Below are 12,968 nucleotides of genomic sequence, written 5' to 3'. Positions count from 1 at the left end.
GGGGGACACCTTTGCTCCACAGACACTGCCATAGTGCTTGGCGGTCCACTCTTGAGGAACACGGTTTAATGCAGTGAGCTCCCCCATAAAATCTACGGCAAAGCGAATTGAGGTTCTCACCGCCCGAAAATCTGTTAGTATAAGCTTGGGCGCATTCGTTAGAAAGGCACCGAAAGCTTACTTTTGAGCCACAGCTTGTCCATAATCCTATCGATTTCTCGCTTTCTAAAACGTTGGAAATAGAATTTTTGCCGACAACCTTCTACTTGAAAAAGACTACCGTGGTTACACGGTACTGGCGGAATAACCTTTGGTTATGTGGGGTGATAGACTGCAGTTTGCGCACCTTTTCCGTCCCGAAAACTTTTGATGTGCTCGCAGTGTTTCCAATCTAACCACAGTACTCCAGAACATGAATTGCGATAGCCCGTTCAGATCATCTTGCTCATCAGATAGGAACGCATCGAAAAATTTCATATTTTCCGTTTACCACAATGTTCCTTCTAGGATGGAGAAATATCGTGTTTGGGGATGACAAAGTCGCCAAACCAAGCACGCTTAAACTGTCACTTTTCAAGTGATCCGGCTAATACTTTCGTCGCCTCAAAACAGGAGGACTACTGAATGAAAAACCGAGTCTGTTCATACAGCCTCCTAAGTCCTGTTGACGTGAGTGCAAGAGGAACTTGCCGCAAATTAGAGCAAGTAAATCACTTTGCTCGCCAATATACGGATTTTCAGCGCAACTGTCGAGAAGTCCTTCAACGGAGTGTCCTTGGGAACGCGTAATAAAAAGCGAGGTAGATGAGACCTCGGCATTTCGCCACCATTAACCTAAGCGAGCTAGTGTTATTTGGTTCATCACCCGATGTCGGTGCGTAATGCCTTTGAACAACCCATTCGAAATCCGAATGCAGCGAAACCAACTGAGTCTGGTCATTCGTGTGTCTGAGATTACCTGAAGAAGTGGCCAAAACTAATATTTTTCTGTAATATATTGTGACACTGGCAACGTTGTGGAATGTAGGTAGCTCGGGTGCGCTGCTTGGTTGTTGGTCTGTTCGCCGAGCCTGGCAATTGGGTTGCAAACGTTTGATCACTAATCGAGGTGACATCGTCAGTGCAGGTTTGAGTGGGTGAATTCCTCCTCTTCTGCCTGTGGTTATATAGCATTCAACCAGTATCTGGTAGTTCTAAAAGCGGTCTTCGCATAGTTTGATTGGCCTCCTGTGAATCTGACGTGGCCTCAACCTCTTGAGTCTGCTTGGTTCGTTGGCTGCATTCAATTCGGCAGTTCTGTGTGTGGTTGTTCTCTTGTGATTCGGTCGTTTTCTTGCTTTGTGTTGTGAGTTTGTTCCTTTGACTGGTTGATTCAGCGGCCTTCTGTTTTTAGTGATTGTCTTCCTTTGATCCAATTAGTCGGTTGGTTGACGTTAGGTTTCTTGGCTTGAGAAGAACTCACTCGAAACCAAAGCGAAGCTTGGTTGCATTGAAGAAGACTAACGTGGTCTACAAACGTAAGTGCAACCACTACGACAAACACTATGTTGGCCGGACAGGAATACACGAACACAAGCTTGCCAGTAGAAGACAATGTCACTTGTCTCAATCCATGAAGACAGAGAAGGACACAGGTTCCATTGGGACAATGTTCAAATACTTGCTCACGCAAGAAAAAAACGGGAGCGAGAATTTGCCGAGGCGTGGTACTCCACACAAAAATCGATCAATAAACACGACATTGACCCAGTCTATCAGCCGTTACGAGCAAAAGAACCACACAGTCACGGGACTTTGAGCCAATAAACCTAACGACAACCAACCGACTAATTGGATCAAAGGAAGACAATCACTAAAAACAGAAGGCCGCTGAATCAACCAGTCAAAGGAACAAACTCACAACACAAAGCAAGAAAACGACCGAATCACAAGAGAACAACCACACACAGAACTGCCGAATTGAATGCAGCCAACGAACCAAGCAGACTCAAGAGGTTGAGGCCACGTCAGATTCACAGGAGGCCAATCAAACTATGCGAAGACCGCTTTTAGAACTGCCAGATACTGTTTCGATGCTATATAATTACAGACAGGAGAAGAGGGATTCATATTGTGACACGCCAGTGTTGGAAAAGCTCCGAGAAATCAGCTGAAAGTGCCCTGTTGAGGACGGTTTTTCCAGAAAGGAAGGCTTCTTGGAGATGCGCCAGTCCCCCGGTATGTTGCTGACAGGTAACGAATGTTGTGCATAATGTGACAACATCAAACTATATTTCAGTTTGCAATCCTGTAACGCCGGTTTCCATAAGTCGTAGTCATGGTTCTGAACTTAAAATGGCGCCATTCTGAACAGGCTACCCGTCAGAAGACTAAATTTAGTTGGTTCGTAGGAAACCTACTCCAAGGGGTGACAGCTAGTAGTTGGATGCTCAAACTGGTCTCTCCAGGGGGTGATTGTACAACAAACTCGACCAAGGATGCCCCCAATCACTGACCAAAGTTGATCCTATCTTGTTGTTCAGATGTGACACGCTACTCATAAGGTTGCTGAAAACTCTTCAGCTACCATAAATGAGCGGTTCAACCGGACCCATCCCTGTTTCCTGTCAAAACCAAATTCGTGTGCAGATATGAGTATCTGTTAAGCATACCTTAGTTCCGGAAAGACGTCACAATGTTAGCCTTTACTAGCATTAGTTTATCTGGAGGTTATTCGCGTAGAATTTTTCCTCTCCTAGAGGACCAATTTTCCCAAATTTCGCCTAAAAGTAAGCTGCTGTGGAATTCAGAAAGACCTCACGTGTGTGGCACATTGTGTATTCCAGGTAACTCGCCTGCGTTTGGCAGTTATAGACTTCAGTGATCTATGAGCTTCTCTCAAGTGCAGTCGCTTATTTCTGGAAACACTCTTCAGGGGAGAACACCAGACACGCCCTCTCTATTTCATCGCCTAAAGCACAAATTATTGGTAGACGCTCTCAAAAAAAGAACACTTTAGACCGGTTCATTGTCATAGTCTCCCCAGAAGGGAACAGTGTACTGTGGTTTTCATTTAAAAGGACTACAGTTAAGAATAGCTATTAGCTTTACAGTTGGATCCTCCGAGAGACCATTGTATAGTTGCATCGGGACTTTGACGCCTGGTTGGAGGCAATTAATTTTCCAAAAGGAGAACCGCAGGATATCTGAATCCCCATATCAAGCGAAGACGATGCTTGTCAGTAAAGTCGATCTCATCTTTCTCCCTTATTAAAAACTCAAGGAGGGAACGTACAAAGGAAGTGAAGGGCTTCAAATTGGAAAACACGATCATAATCCTGCCAAAGGCCTAGAACAAGAGTAACATTCGGAAAACAATTTGTCTGAAAGCAGTTATTTCATCCAACGAGCAACCGAACAGAATGAATTCAATGTATTTTGCTTTACTGAATATGGTAAGCCTGAAGGACATTTGCTACTCACATGGCATACTTGCTGCAGTACCATGACTCATATCATTTATGTACCTTAGGTTCAAAAGTGAGGTAGGCCCACTCGTAAGGAAACTACTCACAAGGTAGCTGAAAACTCTTCGACAGCCCACCTGCGGTTTCGCCCTTCTTGGAGCTCATCAGGTAAACGCAGTCCCCGAGTTTCCGTCAACATTATGTTCTACTTGAACCCAAATTCGATTGTTTTCGAGAAATACACTCATTCGCAAATCAATTTGGTTTTCACGAGAGACTCAACTGAATCTCTCGTTTACTGCATTCGTATTCACAAAGGACGAGCGGTCTGCCCTTCGTGTTCAGTTAGGTAACTCAAACGACTGCCTGGGTGAGAGTCGTTACACTGAAGGGGCACTGCGCGTTGGACGATCCTCTGGAAATCTGTTCATAAACTTCAAACAAAGAAATCTAAGTTTCACCCACGTTTCGTACCTGTAATGCTCGCCGTTAAACCTAAGGAGTCCATCGATGGAGTGGTTTTATTGAATAAGGACCCGTATTGTGTCGTGTTCCAACAAACTTTTCGACAGCGAATACCCCCGAACACATACAATATGCCCTTCTCAAGTCAGAGAAGGCAAATAGAACAGTCGGCTCCTACCATACAGAAGTATGGCAAGTCATTATATTCACCCCGAATAATTAATAATAACATAAATGATCGCTCAGCTGCAACAACATTTCGGTGCATAACTGCGGTGCCACATGAAAGAACCATAAGTGCTTAGGTACAGGCATGCTACCCAAGCCTGGACAGGAGCAGCCGAAATGCAGAGATTGGGTTAGAACCATGGACCTTCCGGTCAATAAGTTCGCTCCTCAGCCACTCAAGCATCATGAACGGTTACCCCTGTCGCGAAATGGTGTTGTCGATTTATGAACTTGGCAACGAGATAGGCAGACGGCCCACTGGTTGTGTGGTTTCAAAACATAGTAGGTACCGGTAACGTCACCCCGCGCACTTCAATCGCAACCAGGTAGCTCGTGCTTCACTGCCTTGTAGCGACATGTACAGTCAGGTTTTTTTCAAAAGCATACTTCAAGTTGGTGGACTGAATGCAGTGAGGGTAATGTTTTTGCGGGGTGTTCTTCAACTAATAACAACTAACAATCGTTGTCTCAGAACCATAGCTCGCGTGGGTTGGTGTCGGCGAATCCGTAACGAGGCAGTTAGAAAGCGTTTTCGGTTGTGTAACGGGTACTTCCATTGAAGAATGTGTCCAGCACCAGAAGCTGCGTTGGTTGGGACATGTGTTACGTATGCCGAACCATCGTTTGCCGAAGAGAGTGCTGGTTTCCATGCGCAATTCGGAGTGGCGTAAACAGAGAGGTGGCCAACCCTTGACTTGGCAGAGGAGTATGAAGGAGATCACGAAGCGCTTGGGTGCTGTCGGTGCTACTGGCCTTCCAGGATGGGGACCGCGTGATCCTCACTGTGCCTGGTTGGAGACACTACAAGATATGGCTGCCAACCGATGTCAGTGGCGTTCTTGTTGTCAGTTTCTATCCAGATTGCCTGAGTGAATGTCTGGAGGTGTAGGCACCTCGGAATGATTGTGTTAAGCTAGCACTAAGTCCCTCCCCCTTCCACCTTTATTCTTTTCTTCACAATAAGGCTTTCAAATAAGTCATGGTTGTACGGCAGTGAAGCATCGGTGTTGAACACTGATGTCACGCTGTCAATGACGATGATGACGATGACAACTAATAAAATCCTGTAGAGACTAACTTTCGAGAGCTTAATAAACAGCTGAGGTACCACATCAAGTGGTTAGATTAGTCAGAAAATAATCCCCCAGATTTTCTGTCAGAGTATGCCTTCCTTTCGTTCCTGAAAGCAACGCAAGGAGCTAGTATGCTGTGGTTACGCCCTTGCAGGCTGACCGTCATTTGTGCTAAATTACTTCAACGCGGATAACAGACTGCTATGTAAACGAAAATTCGTCAGACTGTTGGGTCACTAAGGAAGCAACGTTATTGCTATTAGCGATATGCGAAGGGAAAACACATCAGGGTGTATTACCTACGACGACTAAGGATCGAATATAGAGGAAGCCCTTCCTCCATTTGTGGAACACGAATACCCTCCAGAAATAAGGTAATCGGCACAACGGACAGTCGTTTGTCACAAACTAGCCAGCCGGACATTCCCTCCCATTAGGGATCTCCTTTACAGAAGACTTCATAATGTTCGGGTCCGTTGGAGATCTTCATTCGGGGGACCAACGTATCCAGCCTACCGGAAAAGCTCCATCGATAGGTAATCGTATTTTTATAGCTCGTTCTACCTACTTCAGTGTATGAGTAGCGTAGCTTTTCAACTCCGTATTAAGTACAGCGTGTCCACTTTCTGAACGGGCGACAAAGTACGCCGAATGGCGGATCGCACCAGATCACGTGAATTTATGTGCTTCAAGCTACAGCCCTATCGATTTGCCAGTTCATATGATTCAGTGAGCACACACCACCTGTTCAAATCCAATGAGAACCAGATGCACTCTTTATGAGTTCATGTGTTGCTCGAAAGTGTAATATAGCTTCACTTTGTTAGAGCTAGTCATTCAACCTGGTTAAGGTATTTACTCCATATGTTGCGCGAACTGCAAACTGTCACTTCCGAGGTAGATTCTCAATCAAGTGGAATTCACGAGGCTTGAGCATAAGTCACAAGATAGAGTACTGCAGCCTGCCGTACAGGATAGGGAGCGAAACCAAGCAAATACATACTGCGGTTTTGTTGAATATCTACTGATAACGTTTTTTGCTAAGTGCGGTAGACCTACGTAAGTACCGCTCAGATGAGTGGCAACCAGTGTGACATGGTATCCCACGTGCGTCATTCGGCAAACAAGAAATAAAGCATGTCACACCGGGTGAATAAAGACTCACCTAGGTTAACCATTCCATTACTTTGAGGGGAACACTACTCTTGTTGCAATTATGCCATCAACCTTGATGCTTCAACTTCGGCAATGCTCGTTTTTAAATCTCCCCTGTTTTGTCTAATGACAGAATCTTCCCGAAGAAATATCACTAGGTAAATTTTTATCCGGCTTCGTCTGATTCACAGCCAATGCATTTCTACACAGTGATTCCATCAATAAGAGAACATTCACAGTGAACAGTCAACCTTAGTTGAGGGACTATCTGTCGTGAGGTAGGGGAAAGCTGATGCATTATTATTGTAACCCTCTTTTATGGCACCTGAAGTATGAGAAACATCTCTTACAGAGACCTCCCCCTAATCTTCCACGAAGGCCACCAACCTGGTAGTTAGGAAAAACTGCAGTTTGCAGACATTGACCGCAATGACACCAGAAAATCTTGTATTGGCCCAAACTTGTGCGTAATCTCTTTGTAACTTCACTATCTGAAGCAGCATTAAGTCCACACAGGCATTCTAGGTGGTAGGCAGATAACAACACCGATTCGCATGGTGGAGCTCCATTAGGCAATATTTTGGTTCTGTATTGCAACAATTTCCATGGGCCAAAGTCATGTTTACGAAGTATTATCCCCAACCCACTTTCTTGGATGGAGTTGCTCGTGGTTAGAAACCCTGCCGAACAGTGCGCATAACCGATCCTAGATGGCGAAACTGCCACCTCACCGCCGAGCTACCTAACTAATACTTGTTTGCCATGCGCTGGGGTTGTATCGCTTGAGGTTTGGAAAGAGCGTTTGCTCAATTCCGCTGATGACACCTTGTCCCATCATGACGTTCTTCCAGTGGTTTTTGGAGGTAAAAGCACCCCATTCTTGGCCATTTTTCCTGTATACATATCCTTTTAGAAGCTTTTTACTTCATCTTCTACTAAGGCCTTCTTCCTCCACTGTTGTATGACAACCAGTTTCCACCACTGATGTACTGTGGTCCATGATGCTGGCATGAGTTACTGATGTCATCCGTCTAATCCCTTGCAAGTCATCATAAAACACATTTTGCCCAACACAAAACAATCGCATGTCAAAGTTGAAGTCTGAAGGCGTCACTCCACGAGATTAAACATGGGCCGTCAATCCAGAGTGGAAAACCTTGACAAGCCTAATAAATCTGCTCGAGTAGTTAATCTTATGGTGGTTCAGAGTTCATCTTCCACTGGTTCTTAAATACTCTAATGGAAGTTGAATTCCCTTGCTCAATCGTCGACAGTGTCAGTGTTACTTTCATCAAACCGACCGTTTTGCGCTGTTTTTATTTCTTGTAGGATCCAGCGCAAATTAAGCGTGTTCTTTGAGTACACTTCACTGGTCGCCGACTGAACCCATTAGCGTTGGTTCGGAGTTCATTACGCAACGGGTTGTAGAATTTTGCCTGAATTGCTAAGTCTTTCAGTTTCCCGATATCTAGCTTCACAACGGCACAGTGATACGCAACCGAACCCGTGTCAATTAGTTGCGTTGAAGCCAACACCACATTGGTAAAAACTCCCCGGTTTTTTTCGGACAATTACATGGCCAGTAAGATGTGTCCACTCCTCGGGTGAATCCTTGCAGCTAGTGAAGGTTTCCCAACGTGAGACCAGGCTTTAACGGTCGATTCCAGACTTTCACACAGGTAGATAACTTTGGTCTTCAAAGTTCAACGATTAAATTTACCAGGGCCGTAATAACTTTAGATTTCCGAATCTCGACGAACTGGAGAATCGGAGTTTTTGGCAAGAGAAAGGCCATCGGTTACTACTATTGATCGGTAGTATTGTCGATGCCAAGGTGTAGGACTCGTTTTTCCACTTTGGAATGCGACACCATTGCTTTTCACTGACGACTCTTATGAACTGAGTTCGAATCGCCACCATACTTGTGCTAGTGGATTTCAGTTCATCGACGATCCTAGCAAACCAGTATCCAGATACTGCAAGTCCAACTCCGTATTCCTGTTTACCAGAGGATAATTCTGACTCCACCTTCAGTTCCTTTTTACCCGTTCAGCCATCATTGCCTCATTCAACGCCGCAACGGCGAAACCATACGGTGTAAACTACATGGACGGCTAGTATCTGAATCAGACTTGCTGTTCGAAGGTAGTCAAACAACTGGACGCCTGAAAATCGGATTCACTGATGTGGATAAATCATGTTTTCCGTTTGGGTGTCTGATAAAACCCATTTCGGTACTATGTGGATCATCTCGCTAGTGAGCTCATGACACCAACAGGCACTGTACCGGCACAACACAGTTTGCACGATATCTTCCAGTTTGTCAGAACTTGAGCACTTCTGCTAAAATCAGACCTGTTCTCTGTGAAGGTGTGTCCATTAGTTGCTGACGTACCGTGCACTGGGGCAAGCAATTTCCAATATGAATACACGGTGGATTACGAAACAATTTACCCTACCACCGCCATTGTGATCAGACATGACAAATCCGATAAGTAACCCTCCACTCCGGGTATACCATGTGTTGTGCATTGTTCTAATTACAAAACAGCGCCTCTGAAATAGAGTAAAAATTATGGAGCAGGTGGCGCGAACTTGACGACCAGACGACACAAATACCTATATATTCGATGCGGCGCGAGTCAGAGTTGGGGCGACAAGCGTGCAGGACTAACAGGAATCTGCGAATGCCACGCCTTCCATAATTCAATCTGCTTCAGTTTTCACTCCTACTCGGAGTGAGCACAAGTAGAGGCGATGCGCACGTGCGGAAACTATTGGCGAAGCAGATCAGGGCAAGCTTAGACAAAGAAAAGGCGAAATATGAAAATCGGTAGGCGTGTTTTCCCCCTATCAATGAGAATCTCGGAAACCTTGTTATTGCTCATTCACATTCGTAGACGCACGCCGTGCGTCAACATAGCTGTTTTTTCGCTGTTGGAAGACCTTAGACGAAGGCTTCGTTTTACGCGGTGCCTGTATCTGTCAATCATAACGCAAAGTGCGCGGACTGCCTGGCCTTTCGCTTGGTTGCACATGAGTGGCTGTTTATTCTTCAAGCTTCAGTTTAGGACGATATACTGCTAGTCCGTAGGATGTGAAAAACCATCCTATGGTACATCTGTATCAGTAGACTTTTCTGCACAGATTGCGAAGAATGCTCAACTTCCCACTGTCTGCAGAATTATTCGGTTCGCCAGCCAGCTGAATCAGAATGACCCACCCAAAACGTACACGAACTAGCAGCCCGTCATTGAGGAACATTCTCTCTCAAAAAGCGGTCCGTACAGCTGAGGTCGGGTCAATTAGTATGAAACCGTACAGGTATGCACTCAGTCATCCAAGGATGCAACCAACAAGACACACGTTGACTGAGATAGATGTTCCGGTCAGCTCTAGAGAGAATATCCAATCGGGTAAAAAATGAGTAACTACCTTTAGACAATGTCGGACTTAGCGTTCACGTCAAGAGTGAAGAAAACAACTATACTCAACCGGAGAAAACCTAACCACAAGCTGCACCCGTTCTACCTAATTCACGTGATGCAGTATATACCGGATGCCAACACCTAAATCATCAGAGTACAACGTGGACGTAACAGGTGACAGTCCTCACAGATAAGAAATCAGATCACGGGAGAGTCAAAATACCCGTATGGCACAAAGGAAGGTGACAAGTCATTACTAGAGGCATAAGCATCACTGTACCCAGAAATGGTCCAGTGTATGAATCCAAAGAGGCGGGTTAACATGGAACAAAAATGACTGATGAAAGGGTATCAGCTACTGCCCAAAACCTGGTCACTGAGTCACAAATAAACCCTGTAGGTTTCGAGATCCAGTCATTCAAAAATGGATTTCCAATCTAAAGCCAATTACAATGGAGACCAGTATGACTGACAGATTGTCTTTCACTTAAACAAATCATCCTAGACAGTACACTTCGGATTTTTCGATTAATGGCCTATCTAAACTTCCTTCCTCATACTTTGGAAACCATCCGCCTTACATAGATATCCCGCTCAACCACGCATATGCTTGAATCAGACTACGAAAAGTCAGACCTAGACAAGACTAGAATCAACCGCTAGAGATGCAAAACATTAAGAAACGAAAGCGAACTCGGCAGCGATCCGAGGCCTAAGATTCTATAATCTTCGAAGCATGACTACATCCCACACTAGGCATCAACTAACACTGTCAAACTACAGTTTATAGTTCATACACCGAAGCAAATTCGATTCAAAACGGGTCATCGTCCTGGCCACCATGAAACACAACTACCTTCGACAACCTGGAGAAAATAGAATAAAAGGGAAACGCGTACAATAATGGGAATAGTGTTGGGTTCAGAGACACTGAAAAATTCATATCATGTTCCAATTGTTGGGGCACAGCGGATCACCGTCTGTCACTACTCACAAACCGAGGAGTCATGAAGAGAATAAGTTCGATTGCGCCGTCGTCTGTGCTTTTTATGATTCGACTTGGCTGCGGTGTCTTGCTTCTCCGCGTTGGTTGGGGAGCTTATTGGAACAGGAGCGTTTAATGAAAGACCCCACGGCGAAACCGAAGTAGCACAACATTGCAATGGGGCCTGACCAGCAGTACGTTTCCTGACGTCCGATAGCGATGGCCAAGCTTCACTACTTGGATCGAAATAAGGGATACTCCGACGGCCAAGAGGACCACGTGCGAAATTCGCCACGCGGTTTTGGTCGACAACAGATAAGGCTCCCATTTTGCTCACCTGCGCAAGAAAAGCAAGTACTTGTATACAGTCTACCTAGTCTTTAACTCGAATAAAGCGCAGTAAGAAAATCAACTATCAATAATGCAAGGGGTCTCATCTACAGCTATCACTGACGGAAGCAGTCAAAAAGGTCACCCTTGGGAAGTGGACCCTGTAGACGGTGGTACGATTCAGCACTTGTCTATCAGTGCACTACGAAAACCCTCATATGCACGCTCTAATTAGGGTGAATTATCGGAGTAGTTGGTCACCGTAAGGAAGATCTGACCACAAATGTATCCTCGGCGCCGCTACCACAGAGACATTCGACTCATTCGATAGTAACCTGATGGACCCATGAGAAACGGTTATTAAGGATGAATGTTCGCCCTAAAACAGTTCCACTGTATATCTGCGTGATTTTCTGCCACAAAAATTAGAGGAAGCATTTGAAATGAGTAAATCCCGTTGGGAGATCCAAAAGAAAGATTGAAGGTCTTGACTGGCCGGCGGCACTATTGTACAATGCGCTAAAAAATCGGGAAGTTTGAGTGCGTTAATGCTGACCTATCGAGGGGTAGTAAAACCTGAAAAGCTATGCCGCAACGGAAGACCTTACAAGGACAGAAAATGTGCTACAGCTGAACTATTTGGTCAACACAGAATGTGTCGTAAAATGCGAAAAGAGAAGACGGTTGCGTGCATAGATGTGAATAAAATTTGGCTAATGTGATTACTAGTTCGTGTTGTGCAAAGACAAAAAAAGTAACACTTACCTCGGCAAAAGATGGGGCGGAAGTGGACACTTTTGGAATGGCTTCAGACGTGGCGCCAAGTGGGACAAAGTCAGAAGATTGAAAGCCTACAAAGAACTGATTAAAGAGAATGCTCAACCCACTTGGACCATCTAGCAGTGGTACATGTCCAGAAAGTACGAAGCCTTCCGCTGGAAAACAGTAATGACATTAAATCCATACAAAATTCATCCTTGCAACAGTGACCAAATGCGAGTACGATGCAAGCTGTAACTCAAGTCGAACCAGTGGCACGCCATTAAAAAACGTAAACAGGTTAAACTCACTAGCATTGAAGGCATACCGCTTCACTGTATTAAGATCGCTGAAGTGAGGCGACCATACCTTACTACAGAATAAGCACCACAGCCTCGAACTGACCGACAAGTTAGCTTGTGAAAATATCCCCCATTAACATTCGCTTCCTTTGTCCGGGGATGTGCACAGGAAAATTAAATAAATACTGCGCGACATGCGAAAATGAACGAACGGGTAGATTTAGTGACAGTTCAGATGATCAAATCAAGATTTAGTCTGATAAGGCAATACTGTGTTTATCGCGTACTTTAGCAGGCACATGTGTCGTGTTTTACGCCTCATAAACTGTTTTGAGGTCCCAAACCCCACACAGTTATGTACAAATGAGATCGGGATCGTTAGGAAACACTTACGAAAAAACCACCAGTACAAATCGTCTATTTTTAGTTGGAAGCCACTTAGTTCGTTGCAAGTCAGCAGGCAATCTGTCAAATTATCACATTTTAAAATGCAGTAAGAAATAGCAGAAACTCCGATACATCATCATCATCATCGACAGCATGACGTCAGTGTTCAACACCGATGCTTCTCAGCTGTACAACCATGACTTATTTGAAAGCCTTATTGTAAAGAGTAAAGGTGGACGGGGAAGGGACTTAGTGCTAGCTTAACACAATCATTCCGAGGTGCCTACACCTCCAGACATTCACTCAGGCAATCTGGATAGAAACTGACAACAAGAACGCCACTGACATCCGTTGGCAGCCATATCTTGTAGTGTCTCCAACCAGGCACAGTGAGGATCACGCAGTCCCCA

At 44.9% G+C, this 12,968-nt stretch overlaps 2 protein-coding genes across 2 annotated transcripts in view; one reads left to right on the top strand and one right to left on the bottom strand.

The window, feature by feature from the left end:
* Positions 1–8,485, top strand: part of T265_09184 (hypothetical protein) — a gene marked incomplete at both ends in the record, with an annotated part of 33,201 nt that extends 24,716 nt beyond the window's left edge. Inside the window, 2 exons of the mRNA XM_009175196.1 lie at positions 4,620–4,965; positions 8,421–8,485. Coding sequence (XP_009173460.1) covers positions 4,620–4,965; positions 8,421–8,485 — 411 coding nt within the window. The remainder of the gene's footprint in view (positions 1–4,619; positions 4,966–8,420) is intronic.
* Positions 8,486–10,482: 1,997 nt separating this feature from the next.
* Positions 10,483–12,968, bottom strand: part of T265_09183 (hypothetical protein) — a gene marked incomplete at both ends in the record, with an annotated part of 12,863 nt that continues 10,377 nt past the window's right edge. The window contains 2 exons of the mRNA XM_009175195.1: positions 10,483–11,117; positions 11,876–12,045. Of these exons, the coding sequence (XP_009173459.1) occupies positions 10,782–11,117; positions 11,876–12,045 (506 nt within the window). The remainder of the gene's footprint in view (positions 11,118–11,875; positions 12,046–12,968) is intronic.

Source organism: Opisthorchis viverrini (genome assembly GCF_000715545.1).
Source record: "Opisthorchis viverrini unplaced genomic scaffold opera_v5_260, whole genome shotgun sequence".
Taxonomy (NCBI): Eukaryota; Metazoa; Platyhelminthes; class Trematoda; order Opisthorchiida; family Opisthorchiidae; genus Opisthorchis; species Opisthorchis viverrini.
This window is presented reverse-complemented; position numbering and strand designations above follow the sequence as displayed.